Source organism: Pseudophryne corroboree, chromosome 1 (assembly GCF_028390025.1).
Source record: "Pseudophryne corroboree isolate aPseCor3 chromosome 1, aPseCor3.hap2, whole genome shotgun sequence".
NCBI classification, from domain to species: domain Eukaryota; kingdom Metazoa; phylum Chordata; class Amphibia; order Anura; family Myobatrachidae; genus Pseudophryne; species Pseudophryne corroboree.
The window spans coordinates 304,782,961-304,808,689 of NC_086444.1; the positions used below are offsets into that span (position 1 = coordinate 304,782,961).

General features: G+C 45.0%; 1 protein-coding gene across 11 annotated transcripts in view; it reads right to left on the minus strand.

The window, feature by feature from the left end:
* KDM2B (lysine demethylase 2B) overlaps window positions 1–25,729 on the minus strand; it is a 473,004-nt gene that overhangs the window by 239,944 nt on the left and 207,331 nt on the right. For all 11 annotated transcript variants that reach the window (XM_063964438.1, XM_063964435.1, XM_063964434.1 and 8 more), the window contains 2 exons: window positions 14,716–14,831; window positions 756–882 (listed from right to left, as the gene is read on the minus strand). In XM_063964438.1, the coding sequence (XP_063820508.1) occupies window positions 756–882; window positions 14,716–14,831 (243 nt within the window). The remainder of the gene's footprint in view (window positions 1–755; window positions 883–14,715; window positions 14,832–25,729) is intronic.

Sequence of the window (25,729 nt, forward strand, 5' to 3'; positions counted from 1 at the left end):
TCCACTTAGGACGTCAGAGAAATTGGGGTGAAAAAGTGCACAGCTGATTCAAACAGAAAATTGGTAATTATAGTTCATTAGAAAAAAAAATATTCACTTGTCAAATGTGATGATGTCTTCCAATGGAATCAAATGGAAAAATAGTCTTTTTGAATAATTTCTAAGTCTACTTGCCCATTTCTACATTCTCTATACTGTTGGCCAGCAGCTGGTAAATTGTATTTTTGTAAAGGTTTACCCTTGTCGTGACAATCTTGGGTTGGCTAAAGACAGATTGATTATCAAACAACCACTATTTGAATGCACAGAAGAAGATGGTTGGAATGAAAATCTGGTAATGGATGAGAATAAATGACAACCGGCCATTTGTGTGCTTCATTAAAACTACAAGTGCCACACCTTTGTTGGACTTTATAGTGTGTGTGTGTGTGCGCACGCGTGCATGTATGTATGTATATATATATATATATAGATATATATAGATATATATATATATATATTTTTTTTTATTAATTATTTATTTTCATTTTTTCAACATAGTTGCTATATTGGGTGCCATCTAGTGGCTGCCAGAGCGGAAAAGACTTGAATTACCCCCATAGAGGTGGGGAGCAGCATTAGCCTTTTATTATAAAGGAGATCCTCAAATAATCTGTCTAACAAGAAAAGCTTGCAAGTTTTGATAGCAAGCCCTCTTCTGGCAGACTGTAATTACTGTTTGCATTCATTTAACTTATTAACTGCAGTGCACTTACCAAATAGCATTGACTCCTTCTGAAAGTCCTTATTAAGGTGACAGCGCTTGGTTAAGGTGCAAACATATCTCTCCAGGACATACCAGCACATCTCATAATAGAAAGGATAGCGGAACTTGGCATGCACCTTAAAGAAAGATCATGAGTTAACGTCGGACATTTTATTACCAAAGTAGTAATTCACAGGATGACAGTACAAGCAGATGCTTATGAGTGGAGGCGGTCATCTAAACCCTCAAACCCATTTCATGGTATTAGAATGTTTGTACTAGTAATACAACCCTTGAGCAACAGAATAGCCTACATGCCGTCCTCCACCAATGTATTTGGGTATTATTTTTATGGAATATAATGTGTTTTAAAAAAAGTGAGACTCAGAGCTTAAAAGCTACACAAAACTCCCAAATGCAAAATATAAGTGATATTCATAAATGAGCCCCTTGCGGGTACGGTGGCGCGCGCCACGCTATTTATTCTCCCTCCAGGGGGGTCGTGGACCACCAAGAGAGAGAAAGAGTGTCGGTATGTCGGCTGTCGGTATTCCGGCGCCGGTATACAGTGCGCCGGGATCCCGACAACCGGCAACCTGAAGACCACCCCTCAAAAAGTGCTTAAAATGAAACAATTAGGAGAATAAAGTGTTGAAGACTGCGCCCATCAGGTGAGTAAGCCATGAAATGTGAAGAAGTAATTCAAATTGGTGATTACAAGGTGTCAGCATACCAGATAACAATCATAAAGATGCTCCTCTATAAAATTTAGGGGTTCTGCGCCCTCCAAAAAGGTGGTTCAGCGCCAAGTATACAGTGAAATCAATATATGTGAAATAAAGGGGCAGAGCTATGCCAGAAATGTTGCTGATATCTTTGGCTATGCTTTAAGCCTAAAAACATTGGTATTTTTCTACAAACGCTGGCATGCTATTCATCTTTATAACATATACTACTGACTTCCCTGCCACTCTAAATATATGTACCTAGCTAGCGGAGTGACCAGCTACTCACCTCTTCTAGATTATACATTTTGTGGTCACACTCTCTTGCACCAGATTTTTTCACATGTATGACAATTCTTGTCAGCGAATTCCCCTGGTGCTCATTAATTGGTATGTTTGGGTAAGGTTCTGTCTGTTTAAGCCAATTAGCTAGCAGACCAAAACCCATGAAAAAAGTATAGTTTGTGTTTTAAATCTGGGTGATACCTGGCAGCAAATGCTGCACAGTCAGTGTAGGGACGGACCATTAGGGAAGACTATGGGGTCAATTCAATTAGCTGCGAAAGGTGCGATGTGCTGTTGCAACGGCGTTTGAACGCTGGCAACGGCACCCGGTCTTGCACCCTTCACGTGCTGGAATCAACCCCAATTCGCACAAAATTGTTTGGACCGCTGTGGGGTGGCAAGCAGTTTTGTGCAAATTTGGCCCGCCGTAGAGTGCGGTCCCTGCAGCAATGATTCGCAGCTGCGATTAAATCGCAGCTAATCAGATTGACCCCTATGATGTAGTTGGCCAGCTTGACAAATTATTGCAACGCTTTGGAACCAACATTCCCTGAATTTAAATGAAACACAGTATGATGTGTATTTATGAGAGTGTAGAGCACGTATAATGTTTCTATTTAAATGGTGTGGTCAGATACCACAGGCACAGCAGATGGTTGAGCGCCATATATACATACATACACACACACACATATATATATATATATATATATATACATACATACACACACACACACACACACACACACACACACCGTTCAGCCAACATTAAACCCACTGACAGCTACGGTGAACAACACTGAATACCTTGTTACATACATAGTAACATAGTATCTGAGGTTGAAAAAAGACAATTGTCCATCGAGTTCAACCTATTTGTGGTCTCCTATGCATGATGATTTGACTAAAATTTCTGACTGATGCTGCTGTCAGCCGTTGCATTTTATCCCTATTTATAGTAACTATAATGCATGACTATGCACCATACCCCTGGATATCCTTATCCATTAGGAATTTATCTAACCCATTCTTAAAGGTGTTGACAGATTTCGCCATTACAACTCCCTCGGGCAGGGAATTCCAAACACGTATTGTCCTCACCGTGAAAAAGCCTTTACGCCGTATTGTGCGGAATCTCCTCTCCTCTAACCTGAGCGAGTGTCCACGAGTCCTCTGTGTTGATCTAACCAAAAACAGGTCCCGCGCAAGCTCTGTGTATTGTCCCCTTATATATTTGTAGATGTTGATCATATCCCCTCTTAGTCTCCGCTTTTCCAATGTAAACATGCCTAGTCTTTCAAGCCTTTCCTTGTATTCCATCGTCTCCATGCCCTTAATTAGTTTGGTCGCCCTCCTCTGTACCTTTTCAAGCTCCAGGATATCCTTTTTGTAGTACGGTGCCCAGAATTGTACACAGTATTCAAGGTGTGGCCTCACGAGTGATTTATATAACGGGAGTATAATACGCTCGTCCCTAGCATCAATACCCCGTTTTATGCATGCTAATAATAAGATTTTACTTACCGATAAATCTATTTCTCATAGTCCGTAGTGGATGCTGGGGACTCCGTCAGGACCATGGGGAATAGCGGCTCCGCAGGAGACAGGGCACAAAAGCAAGCTTTTAGGATCACATGGTGTGTACTGGCTCCTCCCCCTATGACCCTCCTCCAAGCCTCAGTTAGGTACTGTGCCCGGACGAGCGTACACAATAAGGAAGGATCTTGAATCCCGGGTAAGACTCATACCAGCCACACCAATCACACCGTACAACTTGTGATTTTAACCCAGTTAACAGTATGATAACAATGAAGTAGCCTCTAAAAAAGATGGCTCACAACAATAATAACCCGATTTTTTTGTAACAATAACTATGTACAAGTAATGCAGACAATCCGCACTTGGGATGGGCGCCCAGCATCCACTACGGACTATGAGAAATAGATTTATCGGTAAGTAAAATCTTATTTTCTCTAACGTCCTAGTGGACGCTGGGGACTCCGTCAGGACCATGGGGATTATACCAAAGCTCCCAAACGGGCGGGAGAGTGCGGATGACTCTGCAGCACCAAATGAGAGAACTCCAGGTCCTCCTCAGCCAGGGTATCAAATTTGTAGAATTTAGCAAACGTGTTTGCCCCTGACTAAGTAGCTGCTCGGCAAAGTTGTAAAGCCGAGACCCCTCGGGCAGCCGCCCAAGATGAGCCCACCTTCCTTGTGGAATGGGCATTTACAGATTTTGGCTGTGGCAGGCCTGCCACAGAATGTGCAAGCTGAATTGTACTACAAATCCAACGAGCAATAGTCTGCTTAGAAGCAGGAGCACCCAGCTTTTTGGGTGCCTACAATATAAACAGCAAGTCAGACTTTCTGACTCCAGCCGTCCTGGAATTATATATATATATATATTTTCAGGGCCCTGACAACGTCTAGCAACTTGGAGTCCTCCAAGTCCCTAGTAGCCGCAGGCACCACAATAGGTTGTTTCAGGTGAAACGCTGACACCACCTTAGGAAGAAACTGGGGACGAGTCCGCAGTTCTGCCCTGTCCGAATGGAAAATCAAATATGGGCTTTTGTAAGACAAAGCCGCCAATTTTGACAATCGCCTGGCCTAGGCCAGGGCCAACAGCATGGTCACTTTCCATGTGAGATATTTCAAATCCACAGATTTCAGTGGTTCAAACCAATATGATTTGAGGAATCCCAACACTACGTTGAGATCCCACGGTGCCACTGGAGGCACACAAGGGCTGTATATGCAATACTCCCTTGACAAACGTCTGGACTTCAGGAACTGAAGCCAATTCTTTCTGGAAGAAAATCTATAGGGCCGAAACTTGAACCGTAATGGACCCAATTTTAGGCTCATAGACACTCCTGTTTGCAGGAAGTGCAGAAATCGACCTAGTTGAAATTTTTTTTTTTTTTTTCGTGGGGCCTTCCTGGCCTCACCCACGCAACATATTTTTACCACATGTGGTGATAACGTTGTGCGGTCACCTCCTTCCTGGCTTTGACCAGGGTAGGTATGACCTCTTCCGGAATGCCTTTTCCCTTAGGATCCGGCGTTCAAACCGCCATGCCGTCAAACGCAGTCGCGGTAAGTCTTGGAACAGACAAGGTCCCTGCTGGAGCAGGTCCTTTCTTAAAGGCCGATGCCACGGTTCCTCTTGGAACAGACATGGTACTTGCTGAAAGCAAATCCCTTCTTAGCTCCCGAGGCCATTAGTCCTCTGTGAGCATCTCTTGAAGTTCCGGTTACCAAGTCCCTCTTGGCCAATCCGGAGCCACGAGTATAGTTCTTACTCCTCTATGTCTTATAATTCTCAATACCTTGGTTATGAGAAGCAGAGAAGGGAACACATACACCGACTGTTACACCCACGGTGTTACCAGGACGTCCACAGCTATCGCCTGAAGGTCTCGTGACCTGGCGCAATACCTGTCCCATTTTTTGTTCGGGCGGGACGCCATCATGTCCACCTTTGGTCTTTCCCAACGGTTCACAATCATGCGGAAAACTTCCCGATGAAGTTCCCACTCTCCCGGGTGGAGGTCGTGCCTGCTGAGGAAGTCTGCTTCCCAGTCGTCCACTCCCGGAATGAACACTGCTGACAGTGTTATCACATGATTTTCCGCCTAGCGAAAAATCCTTGCAGTTTTGCCACTGCCCTCCTGCTTCTTGTGCCGCCCTTTCTGTTTACGTGGGCGACTGCCGTGATGTTATCCCACTGGATCAATACCGGCTGACCTTGAAGCAGAGGTCTTGCTAAGCTTAGAGCATTATAAATTTGCTCTTAGCTCCAGTATATTTATGTGGAGAGAATTCTCCAGACTTGATCACACTCCTTGTGTGACTGCTCCCCAGCCTCTCAGGCTGGCCTCCGTGGTCACGAGCATCCAATCCTGAATGCCGAATCTGCGGCCCTCTAGAAGATGAGCACTCTGTAATCACCACAGGAGAGACACCCTTGTCCTTGGATATAGGGTTATCCGCTGATGCATCTGAAGATGCGATCCGGACCATTTGTCCAGCAGATCCCACTGAAGAGTTCTTGCGTGAAATCTGCCGAATGGAAGCGCTTCGTAATAAGCCACCATTTTTACCAGGACTCTTGTGCAATGATGCACTGACACTTTTCCTGGTTTTAGGAGGATCCCGATTAGCTCGGATAACTCCCTGGCTTTCTCCTCTGGGAGAAACACCTTTTCCTGGACTGTGTCCAGAATCATCCCTAGGACCAGCAGACGTGTCGTCGGAACAACTGCGGTTTTGGAATATTTAGAATCCACCCGTGCTGTCGTAGAACTACTTGAGATAGTGCTACTCCGACCTCCAACTGTTCTCTGGACCTTGTTCTTATCAGGAGGTCGTCCATTTTCTTTGAAGACGAATCCTCCTTTCGGTCATTACCTTGGTAAGGACCCGGGGTGCCTTGGACAATCCAACGGCATCGTCTTGGAACTGATAGTGACAGTTCTGTACCACGAACCTGAGGTACCCTTGGTGAGAAAAGGCAAATTTTGGGACATGGAGGTAAGCATCCCTGATGTCCCGGGACACCATCTAGTCCCCTTGTTCTTTGCTATCACTGCTCTGAGTGACTCCATCTGGATTTGAACCCTTGTAAGTGTTCAAATTTTTCAGATTTAGAATAGGTCTCACCTAGCCTTCAGTACCACCATATAGTGTGGAGTAATACCCCTTTCCTTGTTGTCGGAGGGGTAATTTTATTATCACCTGCTGGGAATACAGCTTGTGAATTGTTTTCAATACTGCCTCCCTGTCGGAGGGAGACATTGGTACAGCAGACTACAGGAACCTGCGAGGGGGGAAACCTCTCGACATTCCAATCTGTACCCCTTGGATACTACTTGTAGGATCCAGGGGTCCTGTACGGTCCCAGCGTCATGCTGAGAACTTGGTAGAAGCGGTGGAAGGCTTCTGTTCCTGGGAATGGGCTGCCTGCTGCAGTCTTCTTCCCTTTCCTCTATCCCTGGGCAGATATGACTCTTATAGGGACGAAAGGACTGAGGCTGAAAAGACGGTGTCTTTTTCTGCAGAGATGTGACTTAGGGTAAAAAACGGTGGATTTTCCAGCAGTTGCCCTGGCCACCAGGTCCCATGGACCGACCCCAAATAACTCCTCCCCTTTATACGGCAATACATCTTTGTGCCGTTTGGAATCTGCATCACCTGACCACTGTCGTGTCCATAAACATCTTCTTGCAGATATGGACATCGCATTTACTCTTGATGCCAGAGTGCAAATATCCCTCTGCGCATCTCGCATATATAGAAATGCATCCTTTAAATGCTCTATAGTCAATAAAATACTGTCCCTGTCAAAGGTATCAATATTTTTAGTCAGGGAATCCGACCAAGCCACCTCAGCTCTGCACATCCAGGCTGAGGCGATCGCTGGTCGCAGTAGAACACCAGCATGTGTGTGTATACTTTTTAGGATATTTTTCAGCCTCCTATCAGCTGGCTCCTTAAGTACGGCCCTATCCGTAGATGGTACCGCTACTTGTTCTGATAAGCGTGTGAGCGCCTTATCCACCCTGAGGGGTGTTTCCCACCGCGCCTTAACTTCAGGCGGGAAAGGGTATACCGCCAATAATTTTCTATCGGGGGAAACCCACGCATCATCACACACTTCATTTAATTTATCTGATTCAGGAAAAACTACAGGTAGTTTTTTCACCTCACACATAATACCCTTTTTTTTTTGGTACTTGGAGTATCAGAAATATGTAACACCTCCTTCATTGCCCTTAACGTGTGGCCCTAAAAGAAAATACGTTTGTTTCTTCACCGTCGACACTGAAATCAGTGTCCGTGTCTGGGTCTGTGTCGACCGACTGAGGTAAATGGGCATTTTACAGCCCCTGACGGTGTTTGAGACGCCTGGACAGATACTAATTTGTTCGCCGGCCCTCTCATGTCGTCAACCGGCTTGCAGCGTGTTGACATTGTCACGTAATTTCCATAAATAAGCCATCCATTCCGGTGTCGACTCCCTAGAGAGTGACATCACCATACAGGCAATTTGCTCCGCCTCCTCACCAATATTTTCCTCATACATGTCGACACACACGTACCGACATACAGCACACACATAGGGAATGCTCTGATAGAGGACAGGACCCACTAGCCCTTTGGGGAGACAGAGGGAGAGTTTGCCAGCACACACCAAAACGCTATAATTATCCAGGGACAACCTTTATATAAGTGTTCCTCCCTTATAGCATTTTAATATATATACATATCGCCAAATCAGTGCCCCCCCTCTCTGTTTTAACCCTGTTTCTGTAGTGCAGTGCAGGGGAGAGCATGGGAGCCTTCCCACCAGCCTTTCTGTGAGGGAAAATGGCGCTGTGTGCTGAGGAGAATAGGCCCCGCCCCCTTTTCGGCGGGCTTCTTCTCCGGAGTTTTAGATATCTGGCAGGGGTTAAATACATCCATATAGCCTCAAGGGCTATATGTGATGTATTTTTCGCCATACAGGTATTATACATTGCTGCCCAGGGCGCCCCCCTCCAGCGCCCTGCACCCTCCGTGACCGCTGTGTGAAGTGTGCTGACAACAATGGCGCACAGCTGCAGTGCTGTGCGCTACCTGATGAAGACTGAGAGTCTTCTGCCGCCTGGTTCCGGACCTCTTCATCTTCAGCGTCTGCAAGGGGGGTCGGCGGCGCGGCTCCGGGACGAACCCCAGGGCGAGCCCTGTGTTCCGACTCCCTCTGGAGCTATGTCCAGTAGCCTAAGAATCCAATCCATCCTGCACGCAGGTGAGTTGAAAATCTCTCCCCTAAGTCCCTCGATGCAGTGAGCCTGTTGCCAGCAGGACTCACTGAAAATAAAGAACCTAAAAACTTTTTCTAAGTAACTCTTTAAGAGAGCCACCTAGATTGCACCCTTCTCGGCCGGGCACAAAAACCTAACTGAGGCTTGGAGGAGGGTCATAGGGGGAGGAGCCAGTACACACCATGTGATCCTAAAAGCTTGCTTTTGTGCCCTGTCTCCTGCGGAGCCGCTATTCCCCATGGTCCTGACGGAGTCCCCAGCATCCACTAGGACGTTAGAGAAATCTTATTAGCCTTCTTTGCTGCAGTCCTACTTTGGGTACTACTGCTTAGCTTGCAATCTATGAGGACACCCAAGTCCTTTTCCAGTACAGAATCCCCTAATTTTACCCCATTTAGTAGGTAGGTGTAATTTTTGTTCTTGTTACCACAGTGCATTACCTTACACTTGTCTGTGTTGAAGCGCATTCTCCATTTGGCTGCCCATGCTTCTAATTTAACTAAGTCGTTCTGAAGAGACTCGGCATCCTCCTCTGTATTTATAGCCTTACACAATTTGGTATCATCTGCAAAAATTGACACCATGCTCTCTAGACCTTCTGTTAGGTCGTTAATGAAAATATTGAACAATAGCGGTCCTAATACTGAGCCTTGCGGCACACCACTTAGCACTTCAGTCCAAGTTGAAAAAGATCCATTAACCACAACGCGCTGCTCCCTATTATCTAACCAGTTTTTGACCCAAGTGCATATTGTGCTTCCTAGCCCTGATTCTTGTAGCTTGTAGATAAGTCTCATGTGTGGTACAGTATCGAACGCTTTGGCAAAGTCTAAAAAGATTACATCCACGTCTTTACCCTGATCTAGGTTTGCGCTTACTGTTTCATAAAAGCCAAGTAAGTTGCTTTGACAGGATCTGTCCTTCATAAACCCATGTTGATTCCTTTTAATGACCTTATTGACTTCAAGGATCTTCTGAATACTATCTCTTAGAATACCTTCCAATACTTTCCCCACTATAGATGTAAGACTAACTGGTCTATAATTACCTGGTTCAGCTTTACTTCCCTTTTTGAATATAGGCACTACTTCCGCTATACGCCAGTCTTTGGGAACCATACCGGATATAACTGAATCCTTAAAGATCAAAGATAGCGGTTTTGCCAGTTCAGAGTGAAGCTCCATTAGAACCCTTGGGTGAATACCATCGGGCCCTGGTGATTTATTAATCTTTAAATGTTTTAATCGGTCACAGACTACTTCCTCGCTTAAATAAGTACCTATCAGTGGGATATTCTCATTATTGAGATTGTGTGTCAGTCCCTGAAATGGGTCCTCTCTAGTGAATACTGTTGAAAAAAAAAACTCATTTAGTGTGTCCGCTATCATTATCATTTTTGCTTAAGACTCCCAACTTGTCTTTTAAAGGGCCTATACTCTCCTTCTTTAATCTCTTGCTATTAATGTATTTAAATAATTTTTTGGAATTCGCTTTGCTTTCCTTTGCTACTAGTTTTTCAGTTTCTACTTTAGCCGCTCTTATTTCCTTTTTTGCAAATTTTGTTACATTCCTTATAGTGCTGAAATGACTCTGCTTCCCCGTCAGATTTGTATTTTTTAAATGCTCGCCTTTTCTTGCCCATAAGTTCCTTTATCTTTTTGTTAAGCCACATCGGTTTATGATTTTTATTCCTTTTTTTTGCTACTCATAGGAATAAATTTGAGTGTATTTTTAGCTAGCAGGAATTTTAGTACCTCCCATTTCTCCGTAGTATTTTTTCCTAAAAACAAACCTTCCCATTCAATATCCCTGAAAAATACCCTCATCTTTTCAAAATTTGCTTTGCTAAAGTTTAGAGTCCTAGTTAAGCCAGTATAGGGCTGTTTATGGAAACTGATATTGAATGTGACCATATTGTGGTCGCTGTTTCCTATGGGTTCCCCTACTATAATACCTGATACCAAATCCCCATTGTTTGTTAATACCAGGTCTAAGATTGCATTGTACCTAGTTGGTTCCTCAATTAGTTGGACTAAGTAGTTATCATTAAGTGTGTTTAAAAACATATTTCCCCTAGCAGTATCACATGAATCGTTTTTCCAGTTTATCTCTGGATAGTTAAAATCTCCCATTACTACTATGTCTCCTACTCCTGCTGCTCTTTCAATTTGCTTTAGTAACAATTCCTCATCAGATGCGTTGATACCAGGCGGCCTATAGCATACACCCAATACTAACTTTTTTATTCCTTTTTCCCCGCATGCAATTTCTACCCATAATGTCTCGACAGTGTCTACAGTCCCCTCCTGAATATCTTCCCGTATATCAGGTTTTAAAAACGGCTTTACGTAAAGACACACCCCTCCACCCTTTTTATTTAGTCTGTCTCTCCTAAACAGTGTATAGCCCTCCAGATTGACTGTCCAATCATGAGATTCATCCCACCAAGTTTCAGTAATGCCTATAATATCATACTGTTTGCTTGCTGCAAGTATTTCTAGTTCACCCTTTTTACCAGTAATGCTTCTGGCGTTTACATACATACAACTAAGATAAGTATTTTCCCTTGCGTTAGGGACATCTTTCACCTTATGTAGCAATGATGACCTGTAATCGTCATTGGTTAGTGCTTTGGTAAAATCCCTTTTAGTACCCATGTTAGTAACCTTACCGCCTGCTCTTACCCTCCCCCCAACTTCTCCCCCATTTCGTTTACTACCGCCATCCCCACTATTCTCACTGCATGACCCGTAGTTTCTAGCTAAACCCTCCCCCCAGGCTCCTAGTTTAAAATCTCCTCCAACCTTCTAACCATCCTTCCCCCCAGCACCGCTGCCCCCTCCTCATTCAGGTGCAATCCGTCACGACAAAAGAGATGGCGCCTGACTGAGAAGTCCGCCCAGTGTTCCAGGAACACAAACCCCTCTTTCCTGCACCAATCCCTAAGCCACACATTTACCTCCCTAATCTCCCTCTGCCTCCCTGGACTAGCGCGTGGCACGGGTAATAATTCCGAGAATATTACCTTAGATGTCCTTGCCTTCAGTTTCTTTCCTAAGTCCTTATAGTCTTTCTTAAGGACATCCCAGCTTCCGCTAACTTTGTCATTACAACAGCACCAGTGAGGTGTGTGATATATTAGGCAGCAAGTGAACACTCCATTCTTGTTAATGTGTTGGAAGCAGGAAAAAAAACAAGTGGAAGGATCTGAACGATGTTGACAAGGGCCAAATTGTGATGGCTAAGTAACTGGGTCAGAGCATCTCTTAAGCGGCAGGTCTTGTGGGGTTTCCTAGTATGCAGTGGTTAGTACCAAAAGTGGTCTAAGGAAGGACAACCGGTGAACCGGATACTGGGTCATGGGCGCCCAAGGCTCATCGATATGTGTGGGGAATGAAGGTTAACCTGTCTGGTTTGATCTCACAGAAGAGCTGCTGTAGCAGAAATTGCTGAAAATTTTAATGTTGGCTATGATAGAAAGGTTTTAGAACACACAGATATAGGGGTATGTTCAATAAGTGTCGGATCCTTTCCGACAAGCATTGTCGGAAAGGATCCGACAATGCACTATTCAATAAACTGCCAAATCCGACTGTCAGATTTGGCCGCTGCTGCTGCTCACCCCGATCCCAGTGCCGGCCTGGCGTGCTCAACATCCCCGCTGCTTCGGCTGCTCCCCTCCCCGCCGGGCGTCATCTTCCGTGCTGCTGCTGCTGACCCCGGCACAGTGCGCCGCCCAGACTGGCTCTTCCTCCCCAGGCCCGGAGCAGCTGCCCTTTATCCTGGGATATGGAGACCGGTAAGCTGGGTGGTGGGGGGAGTGGAGATCGGCGGCCGTCGGGATGAGCTGGCAGCGGTGGTACATGTCTGCGGCGGCGGGAAGGCGCTGCAGGGAGAGGGGTCCCCCCGCTGTCAGCGCTTCCCGCCGGCCGCCGATCTCTGCTCCCCCAGCCGCACGCAGCACTGCTCATCTCCTCACCTCAATCAGACTTGTTTTCAGGTCGGATTGAGTTTGTCGGCAAGGGGGCCCAAAACCTGTCGGATTTGGTTCCACGTGATTCCAAACTTGTTGGAAAAAATCAGCCCCTATTGAATAGGTCGGAACCCCTTCCGACCTATTTCTGTCGGAAGCTGTCGTCTTTCCGACAAGACGGCAGCTTCCGACAGTTATTGAATAGCGTATATGGTATCTTCACAGTATCTTTTTTTCCAACTATATCATACACAATATACAATTGTCATATCAAATTAATTCATCAGTCTCCTCGTGCATCCTTGTCGCATTGTGCTGTGACTAAAGACATACTTTCAGTAAACAAAAGACGCTTGACATTAGCAGAGTTGCACGGGACCTAGCTGCTCACTTACGCCCGGCATCTCATGCTGCATGTCATATTGAGGCTAGATGTATGAGGACACACCTGTATTTCATATTATTGATTTCGCTTGATATTTTGTGGAGAACTACATTTTTGGAGGACGCAGGACCCATAAATATGTTAGAGGAGCATCTTTACCATTGTTATCCAGTATGCAGACAGAAAACGTTGGAGAGAGGGATTATATCTGATTCCTATATAAATACCAATTATCTTATTTGTGCACAATTAGTAATATCAAAAGCCTCTTACATTAAGGGGGATATAAAATTACCCCAACTTGCTGTCGGGTGTGATGCATCGCTGGGGGGGGGGGGCTATCTAATTAGCCCTGATAAGACGGCACATGCAAAGCAAAATCCCAGATAACAGCCCCGTTTTCATCGGAAAACGGGGCTATTTCACCCGTAATCACACAGGTTTCACTGAACCTGTGTGTTTTCGGGTGAAAAAATGCACTTTTAACCGGCCTATTAAATCAAATAGGCCGAACGCAAAACCCGAAGAAACATCGGGAGTTTTTACTCCCGATGTCTCATCGGGGGAAATTGAATATCCCCCTAAGTGTTATAAAAGTGCATTCAGAAAACTGGCTAACGCTTGCTATAACTTGTGAACAAGTGCTGCACAGGGGTATACTGTGCGTGACTGTGTGCTTAACGGATATGAAGAGATCTGTTATACAACACAGATCAAATCATAGCTACATGATATATAAAAGGATGGAAAACATGTATAGCAGTAATGATGAAAGTAATGTGTAATTATCATTTAATATTTAACGATAACGAAATTAAAAGTAGGTCAATGTCTCTTTCCTGTGTAGTTTTACACTGTTCATTATGTTACCAACCACGGCATGCAGTCATAAGATTGACATTCATAATGTTGATACTGCGGAATGTCGACACCCGACTTTAGGATTAGGGTTAGATTAAAGTTAGTTTTACATTTAAAGTGATTGTAAAATTGCACTGTCGCCATAGTAACATAACAATGTCGACATTCTGCATATACCACACTCCTAACCACCACAAAGGACAGTTCTAAACAGCGATTAAGGCTGAGGAAATAAAAAAAACACATATATACAAAATACAATTTGTAAAGAACTTCTGAACCAACCATTTGCCATCAGCATGAGTACCGTTGTTTCCTCTGCAGTGATAGCACTCATCTTTAAAATGTATATACTTTTCCTTTAAATGGGATGGAAACTAATCTGGTTAAATGGGAACAGTATATTACATTTAGGCCTATAAATTGCACTAAAGCGTTACTCTCAATAACCTTGTAGTCGTTCGCTATAGTTCAGAGGTCACAGTGACAGACTGTCACCCTGTTCCAGTCGTATCAATCACACTTTACATAAAAATTATACAAAGCACATAAAAGGAAAGAGAGGTCAAAGAAAGGTTATATTGATGCATTTTCCGGATGGGCTTCAGTAAACTGCAGATTATCATCAGGTACTGAGCAATATTATGCCAGGAAAAAAACCTTGCAGAGAAACATGTATACGGGGAATGCATTGTAGTCAGTTGAGTTTATACACCAGAAGTATTGAGATTTTTACATTCAGTTGTACATCTACAGTCATCACATTTCATTCAGTACATATACTCAAGTAATGCATGAGAATTAGTATTTATATAGGTAACAAGTTGGCATACAAATCAAAAATAAAATATAGCATTCAAATACAATAAAGTGCTTTTCACTGAAAACCAGACCAAGACTGTATGCCCTAAGAACTACAGTAATCTTACCCTTGTTCTGTCTTCAATTTCATATACACGAAGTTGCATGGGAATATTAAAGCTGTGCAGTATGTTGCCACCAAACACCAGTGAATCTGCTGGAGTGTACACAGCATGAATCCATCCTAAAATCAGAAAGTAACCAGCTGTGAGAAGGTCTGTAGCTGCAGATAGAATGTGGCTTCAGAGTAAAGGTGGCCTGCGGCAGGACAAAGCCAGCGTCTTCCAGCAAGTTGACAAGTGGAGAGCTGCACATTGTGCTTCATTACAGAGGTTATTACTTTAATACCTCGCTCTCTCTCTCCTTTTCAATCTATTCTCATTCAGCACTGCAGTTAGACATCATTTCTTTCTGCATGATATGTAATGCAGGGAGGCTTCCTCTCAACAGCTAACCAGCAGGAAGAAAACAGGCGGACTCTCAGTCCAGTAAGAATGAAAGGATTCAGTCTCCCAACCCCCTACCGGAGGGGAGAAACACACACTTGAGCCATTAAACATGGTCTGAGCTATGTGTGCTCCAAGGAAGCAATTCCAGGGCAGTTCAAAGGGAAAGGAAGTTTAAGAAAAAAAAAAAAATCCAGTGAGAAGGGCTTAGAAGATTTTATCAGACACCACACACAGAGGACAGGCTAAACACAAGCAGATCAGTCAGAGCTCTGCCATTAGGAATAACGAATTATGAGAACTGTCAGTATTTGCAAGAGCGTTTGCATTGTGGAAAAGTATAAACTTATGTTTATTTTATGTCTCACTGCAAAAAAACAGAAACTCTCCATGGTTAATTACAACTGGACATTCAACCAGTTTCTGTGCAAGTTTGTAGGACGGCTTCATAAAGACATAGGAAAAAAATCACAGGATGTTGGTGGCTTGTAGACAGACTTGGGTGCAAAAATGCCCTGACCGAATGCATGGCTGACTTTTCATTTTTTATTGTTATTCATACATATGGTCAGTCTGCATTTCACTGCTGGGTAGAAAAATAAATATATACGCATTTTATGCAATATCTTACTTATAAAATTATATAATATCACCAGTTGCTTTTATCTACATATTACTAATGTGCAAATCTCCCACGTACCTCAGCACTTTGTATTCTGGGGGTTATTCAGGTTTGTTAGCAAACCAAAAAAGTTAGCGATTGGGCAAAACCATATTGCACTGCAGGCGAGGCAGATGTAACATGTGCAGAGAGTATTCCCGAGATTGACCCCCACAGCTACCGCCATCTACAGATTGTGGTAACCCGTTGTAGCCTATGGGCTATAACAGTCTGCCAGAAATGGGCGCTGTGTATGTGCAGTCGGCGGCACTAATATTGCACCCGGAATGCATTGTAAATGCGATCTATGATAAATGGGCCACTATGTGATGCCACACAGATGGGATGGATTACTGCATGTTTTGCATAACCTACCCCCTTACTGTGAAACAAAAAAAAAAAAAGGGATTTAAGTGGTCACTGAGGCACTCTAAAGCCGGTCATACACCAGAAAACTGACAAAAACAGTTGTTCAGACAAATTGGTTAAATCAAACAAAATTTAACCAATTTGTCTGATTGACCATTTTTGTGTGTTTTTCAGTGTTTGGGAGCAAATGGGCAATTGTCCTTTGCTCCCATACATTACCAGATTTCCATTCCAACCAGCCAAATTGGACAATAAATCTTTAGGTGTAAGGCCAGTCTAAAGCTGGGAACACATTAGATGACCAACAAAGATGTAATGTTGTAAACAATTTTCCTTGAACTACCGGCTAAACGATATAGGGGGTCATTCCAACCCGTTCGCACGCAGCGGTTTATCGCTGCGGTGCGAACGGGTGTGGAATGCGCATGCACGGCGGGCGCAGAGCGAGCGTTGCCCGGCGACAGGGGTCGCTGGGTTACGGCGCAACTTACAAAGGAAGCGGTCGCAGAGCCGACCGCTAAGAAGACTGACAGGAAGGAGGCATGGCTGGGCGGATCCATAGCGTTTGGAGCCGTTTTCGGGAAGTGTTGAGTATAACACAGGCGTGTCCAGCGGAACGGAGGGCGGAGGAGTGACGTCAAAGCCGGGCCCATCATCGCTGGATCCATCGCACAGGGTAAGTAGGTATAGGCCTAGTCTAGTTTTGCTTGAAATATTTTTTAGCTTAGCAGGGCTGCACAAGCGATCGCAGCCCTGCTAAGCTAAAATACACTCCCCCATAGGCGTGGACTAGTTGATCGCAGCAGCAGGAAAAAGTTGCTGGTTGCGATCAACTCGGAATGACCACCATAGTGTGTACACACTGTGCAATCTTGCAAAGATATCGTCAGTGGCCACATTCATGAGTATACTGACGATAACTTCAGATTTTGCTGCATGTAGGTCCAACCAGAAGACGTTGCTGATAACCACGGGGGCGCACAAATAGTGCGTACACACTGCCGATTTAACGTTCGGAACCGTTGTAATCGGGCAAATCGTTCAAAATATTGCACGATGTGTACCCACCAGTGCGTCGGACACTCCTCGGGCCCACATTTCAGACGGCCATACACACGGAATGATCCGGTGCATGACCGGCCACTATGCCACCAAGCAATACCCCTCCCTCCTCCCGCGCGCATAGCGCTGCATGGAATCAGCAGCCACTTTTGAACATGTAGTAAGATCAGGGCAAGCAATGGATGACCCGACGGGAGCGCGCCATGCAGGATATCGTGCATACAAACGGAACAATTGGTCGTCTGATCAATCGGGATCGCCCTGATCGTTCGACAAATCATTCCGTGTGGGCACCTTAAGTTGTCTCCCTGAGCTTCTGTGCAGCAGCTATAGGTAAACAGTTTAGCTGGGTCTTATAAATGTGAGGGACAATTAAGGCCTTCAGTAGCTGTTAGACATACCCTCATCTCTACTGTGTACTTATGTAAGCCTAAGAATATCTTTCACATCAAACTACACATCTATTTTAATCACAAGTGTATTTTGTTTTTAACATATCTGGAAAAAAACAAACTATAAATAAAATAATAGCTGCATCAACATCCCTGCAGCAGTCTGCTCTCCTGGGCATAATTACAATGGGTCTGTGTATAAATAATGTATCCAGTCCCAACTCAAACAAACTATAAGGAGGGACTGGGAATCACCACCTAAGAGAAAGGCATTTAACAATGCCATAAACAAAAAATAATGCTGGGTACACACCCGTTTGCGGGTCACCATATCCACCGACCAAATCTGGTAAGCAAACACACTTACCAATCAGCCATTCAATACAATGGACAATATATCATGCAGTGTGTACCCATAATAAGGCACAGACTTTATACATACCTGCACTAGGGGGATCCCTTACAAAGGGTCGGTTATGTAACCTGTGGAACTTATTAACCAAAATGGCTGCACCAACCCTGCATTAAGCTCATTGTGCCCGTTATGTTCACTATTTTTCGGTTTGTTTCCTTTATGCTATAATACTAATCCTCCGTGCTATGTTTTTGCAGATTGCAAAGCGACTGAGTCCTGCTGGAAAAAAGTACTATATAAATAAAATGATTATTATTATCGCCATCTCCCTTTATGACAGAAATACAAAGGGCTGATTCCTGTAACAGCAGTAACTACAGCTAGGAGCAGCCAAATGAAACCTTGTATCTACAGTCTGTCCTGCCCCCCAGTGGTGAAAGAACAGATTCCACAGTCGTCTGCATTTAATTTTACAAGAAATAAAGAGTGTGCAAGCAGAAATTTTTAGTGCCTAAAAGTATTGCGAACCTCAAAATGGAAAAAGAGAGAGAAAAAAAAAAAAAAAAGAGAGTTCTTCTAATGTACTAGCCAAGACATAAGAGTAATGTTTCCCCAGAAAAACAGTTGCCTCAGCATCGAACAATGTTGCCGGAAATTCACATAACTGCAAAGCACATGAACACACTTGCATTTGAGGTCACACAGCCTTTTTGCTTTATATGCATTATAAGAACACTATACAAACAAAATTGCTTTAAAAACAATTCAGTGAAGAAATGAAAGGTAACGTCAAGAAGCTTGCGCTGAAGACATTGGTATGCAGAAGCAACAGGGAAAATACACTCCAAAATATAACCTATAATTTCACAAAAATGTATATATAGTACATTTCTATATAATAAAAAGTGAGAAATCTGATAAATACTTTAACCTCGCAAACGTCATAGACAAATTTTACAGCTTTGATCTACAAGTTTCTAATATGTTCAGCTTTCTGCAGACTGTGCCATCAAGGGACTCAGTATACATGATAAGGGGTTCGTAACCTACCAGAGGGCCTTATTAGATTTGCCAAGTCTATCTTATTGTAACGATGGGGCTACTTGACTTTTAATAACAATTTACATTTAAATCTATACTTCTACTGTATTTTATATGTGGCCATTTGCTTCAGTATTGATGAGGTCTTCAGTATCAACCTATCTGTTCCACGTTAACTTTTTCATCTCTGGACACGTTAACTTTATATAGTGCCTTATCATAGAAGTGCATATGTAGCTCTTCTAACTAGTTGAATGTGTCTATAATACCAGTTGCTATATGAATTGGGCCATTTGATAATTCTCTATATATAATGGACAAAGCAGCAAAATTCATCAGCTTTATTTTGAAATAAGATGATTTCTAAAAAGCAGTAAGATGGCCAGAGGTGCATCACGGATTCCATCCTGCCACAGGTTGTGTATATAGATGTGACATTGATGCTTTTTCCTCACACCACCTTTAATAAAGGAGTTATTGAAACAAACGGTCTTATAGCACTAGTGAAGCAGACATGGAAACCTGAACAACAAGGGTAAAAACAAACACCTGTAACATTGTAAAAAGGTTAATGTGCAAGTGGTGGCCTGGTGGTGTACTGTGTATCACATGGGATGTAGTTAGGATCCATAATCCATAATCCCGACACCGGCATTCTGAACAGAAGTTTGCTGGGGAGGGTTAGGGTTAGGCTGCGGGGAGGGAGGGTTAGAATTAGCGTTACCTGCCTCCTGCACCCCTGTCGGGATTCCAAGCAGTTGCGATGGCGGTGTCAACATTCTGACTGCCATTAGCAATAGTTGCAGTTTAATTAAAATAAGTAAGTAAAGTCATACAGTATGAGGTTAATACTGTAATTAATTGTAGGGCAATTCAGTCAATACCAAGATATTTGTAACATTAAAAAAAAAAAAAAAGTGTTTGCTATGCATCACTCTCAAATAACACCAAATAAATCCAATTATATAGATGTGCAGTCTTAGGCACATTTTAGGCTTGTATAAAGATTTGTGGGACATCTGTAGATTTTACCATACACTCAACCTGCAATGCCCTCCATTTGCTCTAAAATACAGCTGCACCAGTCGTGTTTCATGCATACACCAGCAATGCCTCTGTTTCCTAATTATATGCCTATGCTTAAAATCCACTGATTCCATTGTCTAGCTTCCATGGCGCAACGTTGTAAAGGTTACAGAGGGAGGGAATAGGTTTCATATACACAGCCTGATTTGATAAATTAGGCACAGCTCTTGAATATCAGATTAGGCGGGTCTTCCACATTCTATAATGTGCATGGCCAGCTCTACCATTAGGCAGCTGCCTAGGGGCACCAACCTCTGGAGCGCAGCACTGAATTCATCTAGCAAAAAACTGAATGATGTTTCTGTATGCAGTCAGTAATTAACGTACAGATGGGGGATGGAACACAATAAGGAGCATACAAATATAAGTAAGTCTGTGCGTATATATGTATGTCTACACATTCAGTTAGAAGGGATGTAGTAGCCATCCCAATGGATGGGATGCCGGCGTTCAGAATACCGACACCAGAATCCCAACAACCGGCATCCTGAATGTTAGTATGCCAGGGAGGGTTAGTATTAGACTACAGAGAGGGTGGGCTAGGGTAAAGTTAATAGATTTAACTTGAAATGTTGGTATTATGGTGGTAAGGATGCCGTTATCCAACTCCAATTAAATATCCCCACCAGAACCCATATATAGTATTATACATTATATAAAGAATAGAAGGCACTTAAGGACTTTTAATGTGAAAATATACTGTAAATAAATTTACAATATTTTGACTTTGTGTACAATATACTTTATCACTTTAAAAGTCCACCAGTGTTGTCCCTTTTCTCTGTATATGCATAATGATGCAATTCACCCCAGCCCACTTAGTGGCCACCCGCATCTTCCCTCCAGGTAGTGTGTGTGTGTGTGTGTGTGTGCGTGCGTGTGTGTGGGGAGTGGGGGGGCGGGGGTGTTTTGCAGGTTAGGGGGCGCTAGGCTGAAGCTTTGCCTAGGGGGCAGAGAGACCTTGCACCGTCACCCTGATAATGTGAGATCAAATTCCTGCCAATATACAGCAGACCTGCTTAGAGAGTGCATTGGTGTGTACAGACATGTAGGATAACAAGTCACAAATCAGTAGAACATATTACACAGAAAATGTTAAAATATTGCAACGTTATTGAAGCTCTTTACATTGATACTTAAATACAAACAAAAGTTTGTCAAATAACGAGATTTATGGTAAGAACTTACCGTTGTTAAATCTCTTTCTACGAGGTACACTGGGCTCCACAGGGAATGACATTGGAGTGTAGAGTAGGATCTTGATCCGAGGCACCAACAGGCTCAAAGCTTTGACCTTCTTCCCAGAATGCATAGTGCCGCCTCCTCTATAACCCCGCCTCCATGCACAGGAGCTCAGTTTTTGTTAACCAGTCCAATGCAGTAGCAGGCAAAAGAGGCAACAACTGTTAGTAGCCAGATACACCACATTCTAACGACAGGAGAAAGCGTCACTGGCTAATGCCATACCAACCCGAAGAAGCTAAGTGCGTCAGGGTTGGCACCCTGTGGAGCCCAGTGTACCTCGCAGAAAGAGATTTAACAACGGTAAGTTCTTACCATAAATCTCGTTTTCGGCTGCAGGGTACACTGGGCTCCACAGGGACTGACATTTGGGATGTCCTAAAACAGTTCCTTATGGGAGGGGACGCACTGTAGCGGGCACAATAACCCGGCATCCCAAGGAAGCATCCTGGGAGGCGGAAGTATCGAAGACATAGAAGCTTATGAACGTGTTCACTGAGGACCATGTAGCCGCCTTGCACAATTGTTCAAGGGTCGCACCACGGTGGGCCGCCCAAGAAGGTCCAAAGAATGGGCCTTTTTGGTAGCAGGGGCTGGAAGGCCTGCCTGTACATAAGCATGTGCAATCACCATTCTAATCCATCTGGCTAGGGTCTGCTTGTGAGCAGGCCAGCCACATTTGTGAAAACCAAACAGAACAAAGAGAGAACCCGAATTCCTAATGGAAGCAGTTCCCTTCACGTAGATACGGAGAGCCTGTACCACATCCAAAGACCGCTCTTTGGTAGACAATTCACGAGAGGCAAAGGCCGGAACCACAATCTCTTGATTTAGGTGGAAAGAAGACACCACCTTAGGTAGATACCCGGGACGTGTTCTAAGAACCGCCCGGTCACGGTGAAAAATCAGATATGGTGACTTACAGGACAAAGGACCCAAACCCGATACCCGTCTGACAGAGGCAATAGCCAGCATAAACAACACCTTAAGAGAAAGCGACCTAAGGTCTGCCGATTCAAGAGGCTCAAACGGAGACCCTTGCAACGCCTCCAGAACCACCGACAAGTCCCAAGGAGCCACCGGCGGGACGTAAGGAGGTTGAATCCGCAACACACCCTGAGTAAATGTATGAACATCAGGTAAAAGTTGCAATTTCTCTGGAACCAAACCGACAAGGCAGAAATATGAACCTTCATGGAGGCCAGATGAAGGCCCAAGTCCAGGCCCTGTTGTAGAAAGGCCAAAAGTTTGGCTGTACTAAACTTGTAAGCGTCATGATTGTTAGATGCGCACCAAGCAAAGTAAGAATTCCAGACCCTATGGTAAATCCAAGCAGAAGCCGGCTTACGGGCCTTCAACATAGTTTGAATGACCGCCTCAGAAAAACCTTTGGCCGTCAAGACGGAAGCTTTAAGAGCCACACCATCAAAGCCAACCGGGCTAAATCCCGATATACACAGGGGCCCTGAACGAGGAGATCTGGGCGCTGCAGAAGTAGAAGGGGACGCTCAATCGAGAGACCCTGAAGGTCTGAGAACCAATGCCGTCTGGGCCACGCGGGAGCGATTAGAAGTAGGTTCCTCCTTCTTGCTTGAACTCCCTTATTACTCTGGGCAGGAGTGACACTGGAGGGAACACGTATGGAAGCTGAAAGTTCCATGGAATTGCCAGTTCGTCCACGAACGCTGCTAGAGGATCCCTTGTCCTTGCCCCGAAGACCGGAACCTTGTGATTGCGTTGAGATGCCATCAGGTCCACATCTGGAAGGCCCCAACTGTCCACGAGGAGTTGAAACACTTCTGGATGGAGGCTCCACTCTCCGGCGTGAACGTCCTGATGACTGAGAAAGTCCGCTTCCCAGTTTAGGACCCCCGGAATGAATACTGCCGATATGGCTGGCAGATGGCGTTCCACCCACTGAAGAATCTGTTATACTTCCCTCATTGCCATGCGGCTTCGAGTGCCGCCTTGACGATTGATGTACGCCACCGTGGTGGCGTTGTCCGACTGTACTTGAACAGGTCTGTTCTGTATTAATTGCTGGGCCAAGTTCAAAGAGCTGAACACCGCCCGCAATTCCAGAATGTTAATCGGGAGGAGAGACTCCTCCTTGGTCCACCGACCCTGAAGGGAGTGTTGCTCCAACACCGCGCCCCAACCTCTCAGACTGGCATCCGTCGTCAGGAGGACACAGTTGGAGATCCAGAAGGGACGACCCCTGCTCAATAGTTGGTCTTGAAGCCACCAGCTCAGTGACAGACGGACCTCCAGAGACAAGGAGATCATGTGAGACCTTACTCCACCATGTCAAAAGCCAGACATCATGAGACCTAGCACTTGCATTGCCGAATGTATCGACATTTGCGGACGAGATAGGAAGCATCAAATCCTGTCCTGAAGCTTCAGGACTTTCTCCTGAGACAAGCACAAAAGCTGGTTGTGAGTGTCCAACAACGCCCCTAGGTGCACCATGCTCTGAGCAGGGACCAGGGAAGATTTCTTCCAGTTGATGAGCCACCTGTGGGCTTGCAGAAAATGGAAAGTCAGATCCAGGTGGCGCAGGAGAATTTTTGGGGAATTTTCCAGGATCAACAAGTTGTCCAGGTACAGTAGGATCCTGACCCCTTGACGGCGGAGTACAGCCTTCACAACCGCCATGACCTTGGTGAAGACTCGCAGAGCCGTGGTCAAACCAAAGGGTAACACCCAGAAATTGTTAATGGAGGTTGCCAACCGCAAACCTCAGGTACTGCTGATGCGACATTGCAATGGGAATATGCAGGTAAGCATCCTGTATGTGCAGGGAGACAATATAGTCCCCAGGTTCCAAGGCCAGAACAATAGCGCGAAGAGTTTCCATACGAAACTTGGAAACCCTCACAAATTTGTTCAAGGACTTGAGGTTGAGATTGGGCCGGGATGACCCATTCGGTTTCGGGACCAGGAACAGCGGTGAATAGTACCCCTTGCCTCCCTGAACCATAGGCACCTGTACTACCACTCCTATTTCCAGGAGGGACTGTACCACAGAAAGAAGAGTTTTTGCCTTCACCTGATCCAAAGGGCCGTCTGTCAGCCAAAATCGATGAGGGGGACGATTCTTGAAGGATACGGCGTAACCCCGAGTGACAACTTCCCGTACCTAGGCATCAGAAGTGGTCCTCAACCATTCCCGGGTATACCCTAGAAGTCGGCCCCCCACCCTGGGATCCCCCAGAGGGAGGCTCGCCCCGTCATGCGGAAGGCTTGTCAGTTTTGGAAGCTGGCTAACGGGCAGCCCAGGCCCTTTTGGGTTTGAGCTTATTGGGTTTGGAGGTGCAAACCTGTTTCGGGTACGCCTGACCCTTTGCTTTTCCTGTAGGACAAAAGGAGCGAAATGGAGTACTTTTAGCCTTCAGCACCGAAGGAGCAGTACTAGGTAGACATGCTGTTTTAGCAGAGGCTAAGTCAGCCACTATCTTGTGGAGGTCTTCTCCGAAAAGAACGTCTACCTTAAAAGGGAGTACCTCCAGGGTTTTCTTAGAGTCCAGATCCACAGACCAGGACCGTAACCAGAGAATCCGGCGAGCCAAAATGGATGTAGTAGAAGCATTGGCCGCCAGAATACAGGCATCAGAAGCCGCCTCCTTAATGTAATGAGACGCTGTGACAATATATGACAAGCATTGTCTACCATGATCAGAAGCGTTGGACGGCAACGCCGCCTCCAGCTCCTGAGCCCACGCTTCCACAGCTTCTGCAGCCCATGTCGCTGCAATGGTGGGCCTATGCGCAGCACCGGTTAGGGTGTAAATTGCCTTTAAACAACCCTCCACACGTTTATCCGTCGGCTCTCTAAGGGATGTGACGCTAGTTACAGGCAGAGCTGAGGATACCACCAGTCGCGCCACCTGCGAATCCACTGGCGGGGGTGTTTCCCAATTTTTACTTAGCTCCGCAGCGAGGGGATAGCGAGCCAGCATCTTCTTGTGAGGCGTGAATTTCTTTCCTGGATTTCCCCAGGACTCCTGACGTATGTCAACTAAATGGTCAGAGTGAGGTAAAACTTGTTTAACCACTTTCTGATGTTTAAACCTGTCCGGTTTCTTAGGGGTAGCATCAGGCTCCGGGTCATCATCAACTTGAAGAATGAGCCTGATAGCCTCCAACAAGTCAGGAACATCCACCTATGAAACAGCTTCCCCATCAGAAGCATCGGGATCAGAATCTGTGGGGTCAGTATAAACTCCATCCTCATCAGACGAGGTGTCTGGGACATTGGTGGATTGTGAGAAAGTAATGGCCCGCTTAGAGGACCCCTTGGTCTTAGGCGGGCGAGGGTTATACTTTTGAGTAGTCAGTGATTGGTTCAATTGCTGTAACTGATTGGACAGTTGATCTGCCCAAGGCGGGTTAACCACGGGGACCATAAGCGGTTGTACCGGCACA